At 43.3% G+C, this 20,344-nt stretch overlaps 1 protein-coding gene across 6 annotated transcripts; it reads left to right on the top strand.

The window, feature by feature from the left end:
• Window positions 1–11,346: 11,346 nt before the first annotated feature.
• LOC123053125 (uncharacterized) lies at window positions 11,347–18,896 on the top strand. Of its 6 annotated transcripts, none has more exons than XM_044476537.1 (6): window positions 11,347–11,479; window positions 14,764–15,070; window positions 16,583–16,890; window positions 16,965–17,018; window positions 17,403–17,809; window positions 18,225–18,896. In XM_044476537.1, the coding sequence occupies exons 2-6, from the start codon at window positions 14,793–14,795 to the stop codon at window positions 18,567–18,569; spliced, it is 1,392 nt and encodes a 463-aa protein (XP_044332472.1). In that variant the 5' UTR covers window positions 11,347–11,479; window positions 14,764–14,792; the 3' UTR covers window positions 18,570–18,896. The 6 variants fall into 6 exon arrangements, with proteins under 6 accessions (XP_044332472.1, XP_044332500.1, XP_044332484.1 ...); XM_044476565.1 differs by having other exon boundaries at window positions 11,387–11,484; window positions 17,406–17,809; XM_044476549.1 differs by having other exon boundaries at window positions 11,387–11,484.
• Window positions 18,897–20,344: the final 1,448 nt, after the last annotated feature.

Raw genomic sequence — 20,344 nt, 5'->3', positions numbered from 1 at the left:
GGACGGAGGTCACCGTGGAGCCCAAGACGGCGTCATCACCAGTGCTTTTGGCAGCCGAAGACCACCTTTGGTCAGGATAACTTGTACTAGATGTTCCCCTTCAAAATGGCCAATTGTTGGCGCCCTTCCCGCTCAATTATTCGGGGAGAGGTCTAGGGCCTCTATAAATAGAGCTAGCCTCCACAAAGAGAAGGGGGAAGAAAAAGGAGAAGAGGTAGAGAGAGGAGAGAAGAACCCAGTAGAGACTAAGTAGAACACGCCGCATCAGCTCAAGAACACCCCTCGCGAGGCTGTTCTTCCCTTGTACTGTCCATCATCAGCCCCAAAGGCAATCCACCACACCACACACTAGAGTAGGGTATTACACCACAACGATGGCCCGAACCAGTATAAACCTCGTGTCACTTGTGTTGTTTATCATTTTCATCTTAGTTCGCACAAGAGGATCGGACGTAGATCGGTAAGGGAGAGATCTCTGCGTGCACCCTAGTGTTCGAACCTCAAGGGTCTGCCAGAACCCGATATCTGACAGTTTTCTCTAGGAACATATCAAAAATAAAACAGGGGAGCTAAACGCGAGCTTTTGATCTACAACATAGATATGCTAATACTAGCAGGACTAAGTTCATGATAAATTTAAGTTCAATTAATCATATTACTTAAGAACTCCCACTTAGATAGACATCCCTCTAATCCTCTAAGTGATCACGTGATCCATATCAACTAAACCATGTCCGATCATCACGTGAGATGGAGTAGTTTCAACGGTGAACATCACTATGTTGATCATATCTACTATATGATTCACGCTCGACCTTTCGGTCTACGTGTTCCGAGGCCATATCTGTTATATGCTAGGCTCGTCAAGTTTAACCTGAGTATTCTGCGTGTGCAACTATTTTGCACCCGTTGTATTTGAACGTAGAGCCTATCACACCCGATCATCACGTGGTGTCTCAGCACGAAGAACTTTCGCAACGGTGCATACTCAGGGAGAACACTTATACTTTGATAATTTAGTGAGGGATCATCTTATAATGCTACCGTCAATCAAAGCAAGATAAGATGCATAAAAGATAAACATCACATGCAATCAATATAAGTGATATGATATGGCCATCATCATCTTGTGCTTGTGATCTCCATCTTCGAAGCACCGTCATGATCACCATCGTCACCGGCGCGACACCTTGATCTCCATCGTAGCATCGTTGTCGTCTCGCCAATCTTATGCTTCCACGACTATCGCTACCGCTTAGTGATAAAGTAAAGCATTACAGAGTGATTACATTGCATACAATAAAGCGACAACCATATGGCTCCTACCAGTTGCTGATAACTCCGTTACAAAATATGATCATCTCATACAATAAAATTTAGCATCATGTCTTGACCATATCACATCACAACATGCCCTGCAAAAACAAGTTATATGTTCTCTACTTTGTTGTTGCAAATTTTACGTGGCTGCTAAGGGCTTAGCAAGAACCGTTCTTACCTACGCATCAAAACTACAACGATAGTTTGTCAAGTTGGTGCTGTTTTAACCTTCTCAAGGACCGGGCGTAGCCACACTCGACTCAACTAAAGTTGGATAAACTGACACCCGCCAGCCACCTGTGTGCAAAGCACGTCGGTAGAACCAGTCTCGCATAAGCGTATGCGTAATGTCGGTCCGGGCCGCTTCATCCAACAATACCGCCGAACCAAAGTATGACATGCTGGTAAGCAGTATGACTTATATCGCCCACAACTCACTTGTGTTCTACTCGTGCATATGACATCTACGCATAAAACCTGGCTCGGATGCCACTATTGGGGAACGTAGTATTTTCAAAAAAAATCCTATGCACACGCAAGATCATGGTGATTCATAGCAACGAGAGAGGAGAGTGTGTCCACGTACCCTCGTAGACCGAAAGTGGAAGCGTTAGCACAACGCGGTTGATGTAGTCGTACGTCTTCACGATCCGACCGATCAAGTACCGAACATACGGCACCTTCGAGTTCAGCACACGTTCAGCCTGATGACATCCCTCGAACTCCGATCTAGCCGAGTGTTGAGGGAGAGTTTTGTCAGCACGACGGCGTGGTGACAATGATGATATTCTACCGACGCAGGGCTTCGCCTAAGCACCGCTACGATATGATCGAGGTGGATTATGGTGGAGGGGGCACCACACACGGCTAAGAGATCAAGAGATTAATTGTTGTGTCTATGGGGTGCCCCTGGCCACGTATATAAAGGAGTGGAGGAGGGGAGGGGCCGACCCTCTCTATGGCGCCCCCTAGGGGATTCCTACTCCCACCGGGAGTAGGATTCCCCCTTTCCTAGTAGAACTAGGAGCCCTTCCAAGTAGTAGGAGTAGGAGAGAAGGAAAGGGAAAAGAGAAGAGAAGGAAGGAGGGGGCGCAACCCTTCCCCCTAGTCCAATTCGGACTAGGCCTTGGGGGGCGCGCGGCCTGCCTCTCTCTCTTTCCCCTAAAGCCCAATAAGGCCCATACACTCCCCAGCGAATTCCCGTAACTCCCCGGTACTCTGATAAATACCCGAATCACTCGGAACCTTTCCGGTGTCCGAATATAGTCATCCAATATATCGATCTTTACGTCTCGACCATTTCGAGACTCCTCGTCATGTCCCCGATCTCATCCGGGACTCCGAACTACCTTCGGTACATCAAAACACATAAACTCATAATATATAACCGTCATCGAACTTTAAGCATGCGGACCCTACGGGTTCGAGAACTATGTAGACATGACCGAGACACGTCTTCAGTCAATAACCAATAGAGGAACCTGGATGCTCATATTGGCTCCTACATATTCTACGAAGATCTTTATCGGTCAAACCGCATAACAACATATGTTGTTCCCTTTGTCATCGGTATGTTACATGCCCGAGATTCGATCGTCGGTATCTCAATACCTAGTTCAATCTCGTTACTGGCAAGTCTCTTTACTCATTCCGTAATACATCATCCTGCAACTAACTCATTAGTTGCAATGCTTGCAAGGCTTATAGTGATGTGCATTACCGAGTGGGCCCAGAGATACCTCTCCGACAATCGGAGTGACAAATCCTAATCTCGAAATACGCCAACCACAACAAGTACCTTCAGAGACACCTGTAGAGCAACTTTATATCACCTAGTTACGTTGTGACATTTGGTGGCACACAAAGTGTTCCTCCGGTAAACGGGAGTTGCATAATCTCATAGTCATAGGAACATGTATAAGTCATGAAGAAAGCAATAACAACAAACTAAATGATCAAGTGCTAAGCTAACGGAATGGGTCAAGTCAATCACATCATTCTCCTAATGATGTGATCCCATTAATCAAATGACAACTCATGCCTATGGTTAGGAAACATAACCATCTTTGATCAATGAGCTAGTCAAGTAGAGGCATACTAGTGACACTCTGTTTGTCTATGTATTCACACATGTATTATGTTTCCGATTAATACACTGCTAGCATGAATAATAAACATTTATCATGATATAAGGAAATAAATAATAACTTTATTATTGCCTCTAGGGCATATTTCCTTCATCATGTGCTTCACTTATATCTTTTAAGTAGGATCTTATAGAATTGCTCTTTGTGCTTCACTTAAATCTTTTGAGTATGGTTTTATAGAATGCTTTGTGTACTTCACTTATACATTTTGAGCTTGGACATTGGTTAGTTTATATTAATTGTAGAAAGCTCCATGAACTTCACTTATATCTTTTGGAGTATGAATAATACTATCATCTAAAGCGGGTTTAGAAGAGTGTCAACTCTAGGAACTAGTGATCCCGCTATTCCGAATGTGAAGAATTTTGCTTATGTGGAGAGTAGAAAAATTTATATGCTTGTAGATCATGAAAAGAATGCTTTATGTGATGGTTATATTGTTGAAATCATTCATGATGCTACTGAAAATTATTATGAGGGAGGAATACATGCTTGTAGGAGTGCAATAATATCAAGTTTTTCTCTCTATGTGCTTAAAGTTTTGAAGTTATACTTGTTTTTCCTTCCTATGCTAGTTGATTCTTGTTCCCATAAATTGTGTGCTCACAAAATCCCTAGGCATAGGAAGTGGGTTAGGTTTAAATGTGCTATTCATATTCTTCATGATGCTCTCTTTATGTTCAAGTCTTATCTTTCATGTGAGCATCATTGAAATCATCATGCCTAGCTAAAAGGCATTAAAGAAAAGCGCTTGTTGGGAGACAACCCAATATTTACCCTTACTATTTTGTGTATTTACATGATTAAGCTACTGTAGTAATCATGTTTTATAGCTTTTGTTTCAATAAAGTGCCAAGTAAGACCTTTTGGAAGACTTGGGTGAAAGTTAATGTGATCTTGCTGTAAAAAACAGAAACTTTGCGCTCACGAGATTAGCTGCCATTTTTTTACAGAAGAGTGCTTTGGTGCTGATTCTTTTTGCAGAAGATTAATAGAAAAATTCCTCACGTCCACCAATTTATTTCATAATTTTTTGAGTAGCAGAAATATGGTTAGTGTTCATATCATTACAGACTATTCTGTTTCTGACAGATTCTGTTTTCATTGCATAGTTTACTTGTTTTCTAGTTTCTATGACTTATATTCCTTAATATAAATTATAGAAATGATATGGTACAGTAGGCATTGTGTGAGAACAATTACGATCTTTGTCTTTGACAGTACCAAGGTGAATGGTTTACTCTTTATCATACTAACCTATCTCACGAAGTTCCGTTAAGTTTTGTGTGATTGAAGTTTTCAAGCTTTGGGTGAGATATCGATATGAGGAGAATAAGGAGTGGAAAGACCCTGATGCCCAAGGCACCCCAAGGTAATATTCAAGGAAGATTCAAGCGCCTAAGCTTGGGGATGCCCCGGAAGGCATCCCCTCTTTCGTCTTCAAAACTATCGGTATACCTTACTCGGAGCTATATTTTTATTTGTCACATGATATGTGTTTTTCTTGGAGCGTATTTTCAATTTTACTTGCTGTTTGAATAAAATCATTGCATCTGAAATCTTAAATGAAAAAGAATCCTCCCATGGCTAGTTAATTATTTGACTACTCAATGTCCTTCACTCATATCTTTTTGGAGTAGTTTGTCATTGCTCACGTGCTTCACATATATCCTATGAGTAAATGGTTGAATGAATTGAATATCATAAATCTCAATTTATATATGTTTCATATGCTTATACCATGGGGAGTAATGACTTCACATAGAATAAGTATAGTTAGTAAACTTATTGAAAGTTAGCAAACGTAGAATTGGTCACTTGAACAATTCATGAAAGAATATTGAAGGAGGAGAGATTTCACATATAAATATACTATCTTGGACATCTTTTTGTAATTGTGAGCACTCATTAAAATATGACATGCTAAAAGGTTGATGTCGGACAAGGAAGACAATGTAATGGGTTATGTTTTCTTATATCCGAAATAAAGTATATTGTCTTGGATCATCCAACATGTTGAGCTTGCTTTTCCCCCTCATGCTAGCCAAATTCTTTGCACCAAGTAGAGATACTACTTGTGCTTCCAAACATTCCTTAAACCAGTTTTGCCATGAGAGTCCACCATACCTACCTATGGATTGAGTAAGATCCTTCAAGTAAGTTGTCATCGGTGCATGCAATAAAAATTGCCCTCTAAATATGTATGATCTATTAATGTGGAGAAAATAAGCTTTATACGATCTTGTGATGTGGAAGAAATAAAAGCGACAGACTGCATAATAAAGGTCCATATCACAAGTGGCAATATAAAGTGATGTTCTTTTGCATTAAGATTTTGTGCATCCAACCATAAAAGCGCATGCCAACCTCTGCTTCCCTCTGCGAAGGGTCTATCTTTTACTTTTATCTTCTACCTTATGCAAGAGTCATGGTGATCTTCACCTTTACTTTTTACATTTTATCCTTTGGCAAGCACATTGTGTTGGAAAGATCCTGGTATATATATCCAATTGGATGTAAGTTATCATGAACTATTATTGTTGACATTACCCTTGAGGTAAAAGGTTGGGAGGAGAATCTACAAGCCCCTATCTTTCTCTGTGTCCGATTAAAACTTCGAACCCATAAATATCACGTGAGTGTTAGCAATTGTGAAATATTAAATGATAGTTGAGTATGTGAAGTTTGCTAAACCAAAGCTCTGACATAGACCCATCCTGAAAATAAGATGAATTGCAATTGTTTGATGACTGAGAATATAGTTTGTTAGTTTCAAGAAAGTTTATGATCTATACTTTAACATGTGAATAGCTTGTTACTTGATCATGAAAAGTTTTATGAAGATGAGCTACTGTTATGATATATAATGATGTTATAAAAAGTGATTGAAACTATCATTGATGAAACTTATGCACTTGCTAGCATTCACACTTCATAAATTATTTATTTTATCACTTACCTACTCGAGGACGAGCGGGAATTAAGCTTGGGGATGCTGATACGTCTCCAACGTATCTATAATTTATGAAGTATTCATGCTATTATATTATCAACCTTGGATGTTTTATATGCATTTATATGCTATTTTATATGATTTTTGGCACTAACCTATTAACCTAGTGCCCAGTGCCAGTTTCTGTTTTTTTCCTTGTTTTTGAGTTCTACAGAAAAGGAATATCAAACGGAGTCCAATTGATGTGCCAATTTTTGATGATCTTTTATGGACCAAAAGAAGACCCCAGAGTAAAAGAGTTGGGCCAGGGGAGTCCCGGGGCGTCCACGAGGGTGGGGGCGCGCCCACCCACCCCAGGCGTGTGGTCCTGCCTCGTGGACGCCTCGGGCACCTCCTTGACGTGAGACCGACGCCAAAAATTCCTATAAATACAGAAACCACGAAAAATTAACCTAGATCGGGAGTTCCGCCGCCAGAAGCCTCCGTAGCCACCAAAAACCAATCTAGGCCCTCTCTGGCACCCTGCCGGAGGGGGCCGTCATCACCGGAGGGCATGGAGGAGGATCCCGGAGGGGCCATCATCACCATGAAGGCCAAGGACCAGAGGGAGAACCTCTCCCCATCTAGGGGGAGGCCATGGAGGAGGAAGCACAAGGGGGAGAACCTCTCCTCCTCTCTCTCTCGGTGGCACCAGAGTGCCACCGGGAGGGGAATCATCGCCGCGGTGATCGTCTTCATCAACATCACCATCATCATCACCCTCATCTCTTTTATGCGGTCCACTCTCCTGCACCCCACTGTAATCCCTACTTGAACATGGTGCTTTATCCCACATATTATGATCCAATGATGTGTTGCCATCCTATGATGTTTTGAGTAGATATCTTTTGTCTTTGGGTTGATTGATGATCTAGATTGGTATGAGTTGTATGTTTTACTTTGATGTTGTCCTATGGTGCCCTCCGTGTCGCGCAAGCGTGAGGGGTTCTCACTGTAGGGTGTTGCAATACGTTCACGATTCGCTTATAGTGGGTTGGTGAGTGACTGAAACACAAACCCGAGTAAGGGGGTTGTTGCGTATGGGAATAAATAGGACTTGATGCTTTAATGCTATGGTTGGGTTTTACCTTAATGATCTTTAGTAGTTGCGGATGCTTGCTAGAGTTCCAATCATAAGTGCATATGATCCAAGTAGAGAATGTATGTTAGCTTATGCCTCTCCCTCATATGAAACTGCAATAGTGATTACCGGTCTTGTTAATGATTGCCTAGGACAATTCCGCACACCGATCCACCATTATTCCACACTTGCTATTTATAATATTTAGTAATATATTCTAACTTCATGATAACAACACCTACTTTTATATTTTAGCTCTCTAATATCATACAAAGTTATCCTCTTCATACCCACAACCTAGTTTTATTTCTCGTTGCTAGTTGGAAGCAAACGTTCGGTGTACGTAGAGTCGTATCAGTGGCAGATAGGGCTTGAGAGAATATTGATCTTACCTTTAGCTCCTTGTGGGTTTGACACTCCATACTTATCACTTTCACCTTTGGAAATTGCTACGATGATTCCTTGCACTTGGGGATTATCAAGGAGGAGGCGGCCAGGTGGAGGGCGCCCCCCCATCCCAATCCGAATTGGTTGGGGGACCAGCCCCCCTTTCCTTCCCTCTCTCTCTCCTTCTTCCTTCTTCTCCTACTCCTACTAGGAAGGGGGGAAACCTACTCCTACTGGGAGTAGGACTCCCCCCCTTGGGCGCGCCCTATGAGGGCCGGCCCTCCCCTCCTCCACTCCTTTATATACGGGGAGGGGGCACCCCATAGACACACAAGTTGATTGTTTAGCCGTGTGCAGTACCCCCCTCCACATAATTCCACCTCGGTCATATCGTTGTAGTGCTTAGGCAAAGCCTTGCGTCGGTAACTTCATCATCACCGTCATCACGCCGTTGTGTTGATGAAACTCTCCTTCGGCCTCAGCTGGATCAAGAGTACGAGGGACGTTACCGAGCTGAATGTGTGCAGATCGCGGAGGTGTCGTGCGTTCGGTGCTTGATCAGTTGGATCGCGAAGATGTTCGACTACATCAATCGCGTTTCATAACGCTTACGCTTTCTGTCTACGAGGGTACGAAGACATACTCTCCCCCTCTCGTTGCTATGCATCTCCTAGATAGATCTTGCGTGATCGTAGGAATTTTTTTGAAATACTGCGTTCCCCAACAATAATGTTGGCTGAAAACCTGGGTGTTGTTTAAGCTTATTATGCAAACAAGAGCAAAAGAGTTTGTAAAAATTTTTCTTTTTCACTTTCAGTTTATCAACTGAATTGCTTGAGGACAAGCAAAGGTTTAAGCTTGAGGGAGTTGATACGTCTCCAACGTATCTACTTTTCCTAACGCCTTTTCTCTTGTTTTGGACTCTAATTTGCATGATTTGAATGAAACTAACCCCGGACTGACGCTGTTTTCAGCAAAACTACCATGGAGTTGTTTTTGTGCAGAAATAAAAGTTCTCGGAATGGAATGAAACTTTGTGAGGATTTTTTATATCAATAAAGAGAATTTTTGGAGCCAAGATCAATCGAAGGGGGGCACCTGGGTGGGCACAACCCACCAGGGTGCGCTCCCCCTCCTTGAGCGCCCAGGTGGGTTGTCCCCACCTGGTGGCCTCGCAGACCTCAACCCTAATACTATAAAATCACATATTTCCAGGAAAAAATCAGGGAGAAAGAATTATCGCGATCCATGAGACGGAGCCACTATCACCTCCTGTTCTTCATCGGGAGGCCAGATCTGGAGTCTGTTTGGGGCTCTGGAGAGGGGGATCTCCGTTCTTCGTCATCACCAACCCTTCTCCATCGCCAATTCCATGATGCTCCCCACCGGGATTGAGTAATTCCTTCGTAGGCTCGTTGGTCGGTGAGGAGTTGGATGAGATTCATCATGTAATCGAGTTAGTTTTGTTAGGGCCTGATCCCTAGTATCCACTACGTTCTAAGATTGATGTTGCTATGACTTTGCCATGCTTAATGCTTGTCACTTTGGGCCCGGGTGCCATGATTTCAGATCTGAACCGTTTATGTTATCACCATTATATCCATGTTCTAGATCCGATCTTGCAAGTTATAGTCACCTACTACGTGTTATGATCTAGCAACCCCGGAATGACAATAGTCGGGACCACTCCCGGTGATGATCGTAGTTTGAGGAGTTCATGTATTCACTATGTGTTAATGCTTTGTTCCGGTACTCTATTAAGAGGAGGCCTTAATATCCCTTAGTTTCCAGTTGGACCCCACTGCCACGGGAGGGTAGGACAAAAGATGTCATGTCAGTTCTTTCCATAAGCACGTATGATTATTTACGGAATACATGCCTACATTATATTGATAAACTGGAGCTAGTGCCGTATCGCCCTAGGTTATAACTGTCTCATGATGAATATCATCCAACAAGTCACCGATCCAATGCCTACAAATTCACCTTATATTGTTCTTGCTAAGTTACCATTGCTATCATTACTGTTGCGCTTGTTACAAAACTACTGCTATCAATGTTACCGTTACTGTTACTACTGTCACTACTATCAAAACTATCATATTAATTTGCTACTGATCACGTTGCTGCAGATAATTAATCTCCAGGTGTGGTTGAATTGATAACTCAGCTGCTAATACCTTCAAATATTCTTTGGCTCCCCTTGTGTCAAATCTATAAATTTGGGTTGAATACTCTACCCTCGAAAACTGTTGCGATCCCCTATACTTGTGGGTTATCAGGGAGGAGATGGGCCAGGGCGGATGGGCGATGGGAGGGGAGGAGACAAAGAGGATGGGAGTAGGACGAGCAATGTCGGCGGCGGGAGGGAGGAGGCAGAGAGGACGGGAGCTAGGTTAGGGAAGGGGAGTGAGGGGAGGAAGAGGATGACACACAGGAGGGGAGGAAGGAATCAGGGAAGCCATCTGTCGTCCGGTATGTGAAATCTCAAAAATGCCCTCGATGGGGCACGAATTTTACGGGCGGTGGCACCGGATTTCAACACTGTTTTGATCTACAGTGCTCGTTTTTTATCCGACGGACGCTGTCATCCAAGGGCGAGATCAGGCGGCCGAGAATGCATCAAGGACCAGATCCGACGACTAGGAAGCGCTAATGCCCGAGGACATTGGGTTCCTCCCAGTATGTATCTTTGTGGATTAGCACCAAAACTCTCGTTAGAAGCAAGATGTCCTTTTACAAACCGTAGAAAAAACATGCACAAGTTGAAATAGTGTTTTGGAAAAGTTGCATGAGCTACCCACCCTAATATGTGAGAACCTACTATCGTTGAATGCGCTATGGCAAGGATACACCCATTGCTAGGCAAGTTGTCAAATTGTTGTGTCAACTTGTATTGGGAGGAGGGGGCCCATCACAAATAGGAAAAAAATAAACCGGAGAAGATTTTGTTGTATCACACTTACACCACCATAATCACATTGACATACGTCGAAGCGTTGGACAACAAACCGTATGTCGAGAGCCGTCGATCCACATGACCAAAACACTATAGGCTCTTCGATATCCACCTCGTCGACAATAACGACCGTGCGCGGACGATAATAGAATTGTGCAACTTTTTATTCTTTCAACACCATCTTCACCCTCGAGACTGCTAACGTCACAAAGACCTAATTTGGTAGAAATTAAATCCGCACGCGATTCCCGCACCTTTCGGTTGCATGGAGAGTTCCGAGGCGAGGGAACCGGCGGCGGAGTGGACGGAAAACCTAATATCTCTTCGGCGCCTAGGGTTCACCTGTTTTGATCATAAACCCCATCTATATAATAGGCACGAATTAAAATTTTCCCAAAATGAAGCAAGAAATTAAGTGGTGATCCTGCTGTAGAGTTCGGCCCGGCCCATGTAGCCCGAACTTAATAAAACCCGCCGGCTGCTGCTTCCCTCGCTCTCCCATACTTCCCTACTCACCAGCTGACGGCGGCGCCGCACGAAAGGAACGAAGCGCCTCTCGCTCCCGCTCGCCGCCGCCTCCGGCGCCGCTGCAGGTCAGGTGCCTTCCTCCCCGCTCCCTCCCTCCTCCCCGTTAACTCTTCCGTCCTTCTTTGTCGCGTACTCTTCCCCCATCCACATAGCTAGCGCTGGCGGCTGGCGGCGATTCCAGCTCGCTCGGCGCGCGTCTCCGGAGCCGGCGGCGGCGCGGCGCTCCTGTTCTTGTGCGCATTTTCTGTTAACAAGCGAGGATCCGAGCTACGGGAGACCTCTTTCACCCGGCGAATTCAGGTTTGGTTGCGGTTATTTCTCCTGTTCGATAGGAAACGCCAGCAGCTAGCTATGGCTTTGCTGATGTCAGGTTGTTCTAGTAGCGAATATACTGCTGCGGCTATGCTAGCAAAGGCCAGTTCTTTGACGCCGGCCGTTCTTGTCGCTCGCCGCCGTAGTCGGCTGCTCGGATGGCAAGCTTCCGACGATGTTTCCATACCCCGGTCGGTTTGGTGCCTGTTAACATGTCGTGTGAGAGGGATAGGCTTTCTGACATGTACATTTGTGAAGAAGATGCTTGTGAAGTTTGCAAGTCCTGTTATTAGGCAAAAACTGCTTAAAGATTTACAGGTTTCGATCCAGAGCTAGTTTGATCGATGTCGCATGTCTAGGAGTGGTTGGTTCTATCTGAAGTGCACAGGAGAGTCTGCGGCCTGCGTTTGTACTGCTACTGCCGGCTTCAGCAACCAGTGGAGATTTCAACATAGTGGAATTTGCCAGTTGCCAAACTCGATATCTTTCTTTTTGCTTATTTTGGTAGATTCATTGCCTGGTGTGTTCGATCGATAGCTATCGCTTCATTGTAGTGGAAGCATTGCTTATTGTTTACTTCTCATTGAATTATTATTTGGTCATGCAATTCTACCATGCTTTACTTTTACATAAGTTCCAATTCTAATTTGTTAGAACATTTGAGATTTTTTTTTGCGGGGTAAAACATTTGAGAGATTATGGCCACATTATCCTTGACCTTGAGTCATCGCTCATCGCCTCTGGTCCATCTCTGTGGTGCTGAAGAAGCTCTAAAACCAAAGTAGATTGGAGCAAGATATCTTTTTCCTGAAAACATAAGAAATCCAGTGATCGACCATGGTTGGGCCCTTCGGCGCAAGAGTGTTTTAGTTGGGGGAACTTGAGAATGGTGTGTTTGCTTAAGGGGGATCCCTACTTTAGGGGCCTTGTCTTTTTTTTTTTGCATTCCAACTATTTCCCCTATAATCTCCTTCGTGTTTTATGTTTTTCTCTTTTTCGCATTAAAAAAAACTAGCACAGGCGAATTCTAGGCTGTGACAAGGTTTGGCTATCAGGGTGACGAGCTTCAGTGAGCTCCCTCGAGGTCCAACGATCATTGTTAGAGAGCTCCGGTGAACTCTGGTGATCTCCAGTGACCTTCCATGGGTGGCGCGGCGGCCTGTGAGCGAGCTCCGGCGGTGTGTGTGTGTGTGGGGGGGGGGTGCTACTTTTTCCATACTTGCATGAAGAAAATGAGGTGAATTGGGGGTCCCTACTTAGGAGGGTACGGGGTGTGCAGGGTTGGACTTTCTCTAACACAATTCATACATTTTTTGTCTAAAAAGACCAGTCTGTTTTTCTACTTTTTTTTCGCTGTGCTGCACAGTGATTACGTTTTTTTATTGAGGGGTCTCTGCTTCGGTTAAGTTTTTTTTTTTTCGAGGGAATACTGCCTCGGTTAAGTACTACTACGGGAGGATATGTCCAAGAACAGCCCAACAAGGCCCATTAGGGTTGTATCAACTCCCTCACTTTGGTTGTACCCCACACCGTTTTCTATTCCTTCCCTCTTTTGTTTTCTCCCGCGAGCAGCTCGTGCGACAGCTGAGCTGCGGCCGCCGCCGCCACACTTTGCTTCGCTGTGAGCGGTCCCGAGCGTGAGCCGGTGGGGGTGTCGGCGAGGCGCGCGAGGGTCAGGCAGCGAGGAGACCGCCGCCGCTGCAGCCTGGTGTGCGCGCGCTCCAGGCTGCTCCGCCACTCAGCCACCGGGTTGCAGATGCCGCCATTGCTCCTGCTAGGCTGCTACCGTCCGTCGCCAGCCGTCCGCGCTGCTGCTGCCACCTTCGCCGCGCACCTGACCGCGCCGCCGCCCGGGAATTGCCCGACGCGGCCGTCTCGTGTTGCCCTCTGCCGGCGCGCGCGGCAGACGACGCCTTTGACGTCTATCTTTCTGGCCAAACGCATTCCTCGGTTAGTTCTGCGAGTTGACTCCTTACATTCCGGTTTACGAATCAATGGAGGTGCCCTCCGCGAAATCGCAAGTAGTAAGCTATACTTCAATTGCCAATTATTTCAGTCGTCATATTGCAGCGATGGAGGAATAGTAAATATGTATTACACATTCCCACGAGGCGGTGAATCAAGAGATGTGAGAAATACAAATACAGTAGAAAACTAGTTCTACTGTTATACTCGGATAGACTACTTTCTTAGGTGCATCATCCCATACTCTGGTAAATATGGCATGAGCATGCACATCACCTGAGTCAAGGGATGTGCATTCCTTCTCCAAAACATTGGTAGATTAGAAATCCTCTTCAAGTGTAGTATAAACTACCGGTATCAAGAATGAAATAAATGAATCTCATAGAGGAAACCCAAATAACGGCAATGGTCATGATATATTCAGTTCGTTGCTCTAACAATGTGGTGTATAATTTTCTGTAGCACCGTTTGTGATTCTTTTTAAGGCAACCTTTGTAATCCGCCAAAGATACTGCCGCCTGCTTAGAATATACTCCCTCTGTTCCATAATTATTGTCAGTTATGGAACAGAGGGAGTATTATTTATCAGTTATTTGCTCTTGTGGTAAAGTAGGTGAAATATTACTCTTTGCATCCTTGATCGTAGGGTCTTTGGCTGAACTTAATCCATTTCACACATTGTTTCATTACTTCAGCTGACATATAGATAATTGATCATCACAGTTTGAATAGATTACTTTTTGAAAGTGGTACCTTCATATAGATTTCAACTACAATTTGAAGATGTAGTGGGTTGTGATATGAAACTATTTTGGTAGATCATATTATTTCTACATGTAGGCATTTTGGCCATCTCTTTGGAATTTTCTCATATGGAACTATTTTGGCAACTATTTACAGTACACTTATTATTTGGGTTCTGAACATTTTCAGGTATCTCACAAAATTACCATGGATGATTTCAGTTTATGTCTACTAAAAAATTTGTTTTTCCCCATGCAATGCACTTTGTTCTAAATGTTATCATGATTGTTTTTTGCTGAAAACCCTTATGTTCTCTTAATTTAAGCAGGGCATACAGAGGCTAAAGTCAACCTTAAAATGGAGGATGCTAACGCAGTAGTAGATTGGAATGTTGACATTATTGGCCCAGATGGTGGTAGCGGCGCTTGCCGCAAATTGGCAAAAACTGAAGACCCTGATGCCACAGAGTGTTCAAGTTCCTTTGGGGACACACTATCTGGATCTCAGGATGATGCAAAGCCTTCAGAGATTAGTGACATTGAAGTAGACTCACCATTCTGCCGTTATCCTCATAATGGTGATGCTGCTGCACTCTTGGATGCAGCTGCTGCTGACAATTTGGATAGATTATTGAAGTAAGTTGTTTGGGTAACTGATTACCTCCCAACCTCGTTTTACTCCTTAATATAAATGTCAAATCATGTTTTCAGCAGTTGCTCATCTCGTGATAGACTCGAACAGAATGAAAATTATGGTAGAAGCAAAATTACCCTTATAACATTTTCCTTGCGGAATCAATTTTTCCACTCAAGCTAAAAGCACTGAGTTATTATACTCATTTGACCTGTAATCGTTCTTATCTGACGATACTTTTCCCTCTGAAAATTAGTCAGAAAACTTCTTATCTTGAATGGCTAATGTGAGACATGAATTTTGTGGTACTTAATATGCCAAGCAATTGTTAGTCTGTCTACAGTTTGAAAGGAGCATGATGTTAGCCAGTGAGAAATTAAGAAATTACGAATAAAAGGCATAGTAATTAGATAGAGTCAGCTGAAGAACAGTAATATGCTACACATGTTTGGTGTAGGCAGAGACTAGTTTAGGTCTTCTATCAGTTCAGAATGGATTGGAAGTGCATACCCTGAGGAACTTATAATTCATAAGCAATTTACGGATTAGTAATTTGCAGTTGAAGTTCACATGCGCACTTCCTTGTACTCCCTCCGTCTCAAAATTCTTGTCTTAGAATTGTCTAGATACGGATGTACCTAATACTAAAGCGTGACTTGATACATCCGTATTTAGACAAATCTAAGACAAGAATTTTGAGACGGAGGGAGTACATATATTTGGTGCTAGTAGTGCATGAGCTTGATTTCCTATTGAAGGGCTATGTTCATTCATCGAACTCTTTTTGACTAGTTTTTAGACTTCATCTTTGCTAGTCAGAGCATTCATACTCCAATATGTTAAAGTCCAGTGTCCACTAGGTGCGCACCCTCCACAAGGTATGGGTCCATGCACACATAGCAACCTGCTTGCACTTTGTCTCCCCTTGTTGTAAAGGGGCTGATCAGGAGGTATTTTACTTTTAGACCAAACTAAGCATTATACGCTAGTCACTTTAGACTTTTAGTGTGGCCCATGTGGGTACTATGCCATGCTACAACTATGTAACCATATGAGCCACATGGTCCAGGCTGCCAAACGAGTCAGGTGCCACTTTATATTTAATACCCATCATATGTAAAAATTCTTATAGTGATAAAGAAGCATGTCTTCGGTCTGATGTAATTGATTCCTGAAAGTGGGACTTAACAATATCACAAGTAAAATGTTTACTCTTCTGTCCAACGCACATGCTGGCTCTAGTTTGTGATATTTTTTTAAGCAAGTAAATTGATTAAAGCTGATGCCTTTCCCAAACCCTTCTCCATCAAGATAAGGCCCTTGCAAGTTTGATGATGCCTGTACTTTAGATGTATAATATGCCATTCAGTTGTGTGTATGTTTCTAGTTTTGTAGCAATGCCTGATTTCTTGGATTCCTATCTGTGGTGTTATCTCAGTGGTCTTTCTATTAACATGTGGCGCAACCGCGCAAAGCATATTTGAGTATTTAACGCAACTTATCATCCATTGCAGAAAGAAAAAAGTGACCGATCATTGGAGAAGCTATATCAGCCCATTAATGTGGAGATGCCAATGGTTAGAGCTGCGGATGAAAGACTTGCAATCTCAAGTATCCAGATATGACAGGGAGCTTGCAGTACTTAAACATGAGAAAGAGTTGCAGACAAAAATGATTGAGTTGGACTGTTCCTCGTCAAGATCAGTGCCCTTCTCTTCTCATTGCTGCAGGAAGACTATGAAGAGGAAGAAGAGGAAGAGAAATGAGGAGAAAATCAATGCTCCCTCATACATCGCAACCCACACCATATTGTCTTATTATGGTAACCATTGTGTTCTACTTCACACAATTTATTACAATCTGTCCTAGTGAGATCTCATTACAATCGTCCTGCAGAAAAAGAGAAAACGGAAGGTGATGGCCATTCTATCGACGACAATGGAAACTTAGGTAACACTGGCAATTGCTTCATGATTTGAAAACAAATATGATCTTTCGAACACCTAAAATGCTAGTGATTGTATTGTTCTACTTTCTGAATTCGTTTTCCTAGTGCTTTTGTCCAGAAATAATGTGTTGCATACTTATAGATCACAAAGACACTGTTGGTTGCATCTTGTATAGAGGAAGAAACTCATTTCCTGCTTATGATAATAGTAGCACTCTAGATATGATGACTCAACTAGTAAAAGTTATACTCATAATTGCATGTCAAGGTCAGGTTAACAAGAAACCATACATATTGTAATCAGTGCTCTGTTTGCTGGAAATAAATAAAAATGATTTGTTTTATATGTAGCAGATGAGTTCACAAAAGTTTTTCTGACCTTTCAGCAGATGACAGCACAAAAGGAAATAATGACGCTGACTGGCTACTCGGTAATGGAGACGATGCTGCTGTCGAGCAGATTCTTGTAAGCATTCAGTCTGTTCAAGACAGAGTCTGTAGTCTGAGATCAGATCTCAAGAAAGCAATGGCCAAGAAGAGTAAGGGGCTTCTCCTTAAAGTCAACACACAGGTCAACGGCGCACAGAGCTCTAATTGCTCACATGGAAAAGGCAAAGTTACTGAAATGCCTGAAATATCACCTCAAGATGCATCGGATTGTGATATGGGTGATACGGACATGCCCGATAGTGCTGTCTCAAGCTATGGAGAAGCTAACAATATGGATATTTTTGAGAGCACGATGAACCTATTGTCAGTTGAAGATCCAGATAAAATTGGTGAACTACGCCAGGTAAGCTACCACAACTCTTTTATATCACGCCATAACAAACTAATTCGTCCACCTATTTGGAGGAGCTTGAGCTCCAACCTCTACCACCCCACCCCTTCAAGAGCCAGAACTCTCCACAACAATGTTTCTGGTTAACTTCTCCTATGCCATAGATGCTACACTATACACTTCATAAGTGGCAATTTAAAGAACTGTGTGTTTGAAGGAGATGAAACCCAAAAGAAAATCGTTGGGGCGTAATCTTAGCGACACGCCATATTGGAACCCGGGTGTGGTGTCAAATGATCTTATGGGTTTCAACTCTAGCCTACCCCAGCTTGTTTGGGGCTAAAGGTTTTGTAGTAATAGTAGTTGTTGTGGTGGTGGTGTATTTGAAGGAGGTCAGCTCTTTACTATTATCTTGCTTTGCTTACAGACTTCGGAAGATGTATTGATCGACAACCAACCAGCTGAGGAAGGGTATCAAAATTTTGAGGTGATCAGTCACCCATGCCAGCGACTACGGGTATCAGTCAAGAGGGAACAGGTACCTGTCAAGAGAGAAACTGTAGCACATTCTGAGGATGAGAGCGTCGCCGCCCCCATGGCGGTCGTCAAGGAAGAAGGCGGCACAACCAGGATGGGCCTCCAGGGGATCTTGAAGCCCTGCTACACGGGCAAGAGAAATGGGAGGAGGCCGAAGATTCTAAGGCGCGGTGGTTCATCATCTGCTCTTAGCTCATGGAGGAGCGCCCGGACTCGAAAGAAGAGGAAATCGTAGATGCAGATGGTCTCAGTGAACACACCCTATCCTCTGGCTTCGGTTCTTCCGTTTGATTAGATGATGATGACGGCAATTGCGCACTCCCTCTCTTTTTTCTTTTCTTTTCCTTCTATCTGACTGATGACATTTTCTGCGGAGCCAGAAGAGAGTTATGGAAAATGGCGCTATGGCTTTCAGCCGCGAGGTGCTTGTAAACCTAGCGATGTCTGTTTCTGTTTCTATTGTTGTTGTTACGTCTGGTCTTTGTTCTGAAAGAGTCGAACTTTGGTTGTTACAGTGTAACTTTTGATAAGGCTTTCCTGCAATGTTGTTTGTGTATTTTCAGACGGGAGCTTGCGTGCCAACTCCTTCACTGTACTGAAAAACGTATCTTTCAGAAAGTTTTTTTCTACGGAGCTGAAAAACGTATTTAGTTTAAAAGAAGAATGACCAGCAGCGGTGCTCTGAAAACAGGGCTAGTTTCCTCCGTACAAACGCTAATGGCACAGCAACAATTAATTTGACAGCGCTGCTGCACACACGACAGTACACAGCCGTTTTGTGCACGATCCTATTGATCTCACCATGCATGCATGGGACAAGATGAAGCAGAACCGCTGGATGAAACAGACAGGAAAATTTATAGCGTTTGGCGACATACTACGGGGGCACGTCGATCCGTTCCGTGGCAACCGCACAATTGGAAAAATGTTTGTTAAACTGATCCATGTTGGACACAGAACGGACATGAAAACGTGAAACATGAGTAGTTTATTTCATCCAGTCCAGTACGGCGAGTACCTACTCTCGGGAAAACAACACTACTGCAACGTGCCTGCCTTGCGTATCTTTGCCGTGGACACGAAACATACATGGAAATAATGCAGGACTTGAGCGTCAAGAAATGTACTCCATCCGATTTCTTAAATAGTATAAAGTTGGGTCATCTATTTTGAAATGAAAGGAGTATAATATAAGACGTTTTGGCAGTTTAATTGAACCGTCAACATGTCATATATTTAAAAATAGTGATAGTATTAGTGTGTGCGCAAGCTCAGCTTAGACTATCTACGGCCGGGCTTGGGAAATCCGGTCTTTTAAACGTCCGTGGATCCGTCCGATCATGAGCCCAAACAGCGTTGAATGGCTCCTATTGCACAACTTCATTCCTCATATAAGAATTTCAAATCCATGCACGGTCGTTTATATAGATGAATATCATACGTAAAATAACATTTGTTCATAGAAAAAACACATAGTTCAAGTATAAAGTTTATTCAAAGTGTATGTATAATTCAAACATTAAACTCATTGGCCGCTATGGGTTCACATATGCTCCACGAGATCATTGAATAGTTGCGTGTGCAATTGATGATCTCGAAATTGTCGATGCATTTTTAGAAAGTTCACAATATGCTCTGCATCTTCTTTCAGGAGGCGACAGATATATACTCTGGGCTTCCCAGAGTCATGCGTTCAGACTGCCCTTTCACCCTCATCCTCAACAATTATATTGTGTACAATGACACAACATGTCATTAGTTGCTACAAAGTCTCTGATTCTCACATCATTACCCCAATGAGCTTGGAGCACTGCGAATGCCCTCTCCACATTATTCCTAGCTGCTTCTTGCATTGTTGCAAAGTAACATTATTTGTTGTCATGCAAGATAGCACCCCATGAATTGTGCATGTTGATGGTGTAGTTATATGGTAACGTATCCCCATCACAAAGTCTATTGAAAACAACGAAAACTGACGGAGTACATTGATGTCATTGTAAGAAGCTGGCA

The sequence above is a fragment of the Triticum aestivum genome, chromosome 1A, assembly GCF_018294505.1.
Source record: "Triticum aestivum cultivar Chinese Spring chromosome 1A, IWGSC CS RefSeq v2.1, whole genome shotgun sequence".
Classification (NCBI taxonomy): Eukaryota; Viridiplantae; Streptophyta; class Magnoliopsida; order Poales; family Poaceae; genus Triticum; species Triticum aestivum.
Note: the sequence above shows the minus strand (reverse complement) of the source record. Positions and strands in the feature narration are given on the sequence as shown.

What these genes read in the sequence shown, in the direction of transcription:
- LOC123053125 (XM_044476537.1), top strand. Translation starts at nt 14,793, where the DNA reads ATGGAGGATGCTAACGCAGTAGTAGATTGGAATGTTGACATTATTGGC. An exon ending in AATTTGGATAGATTATTGAA is followed by an intron (nt 15,071 to 16,582) that starts GTAAGTTGTTTG and finishes CATCCATTGCAG; the next exon opens with AAAGAAAAAAGTGACCGATC. An exon ending in CACCATATTGTCTTATTATG is followed by an intron (nt 16,891 to 16,964) that starts GTAACCATTGTG and finishes ATCGTCCTGCAG; the next exon opens with AAAAAGAGAAAACGGAAGGT.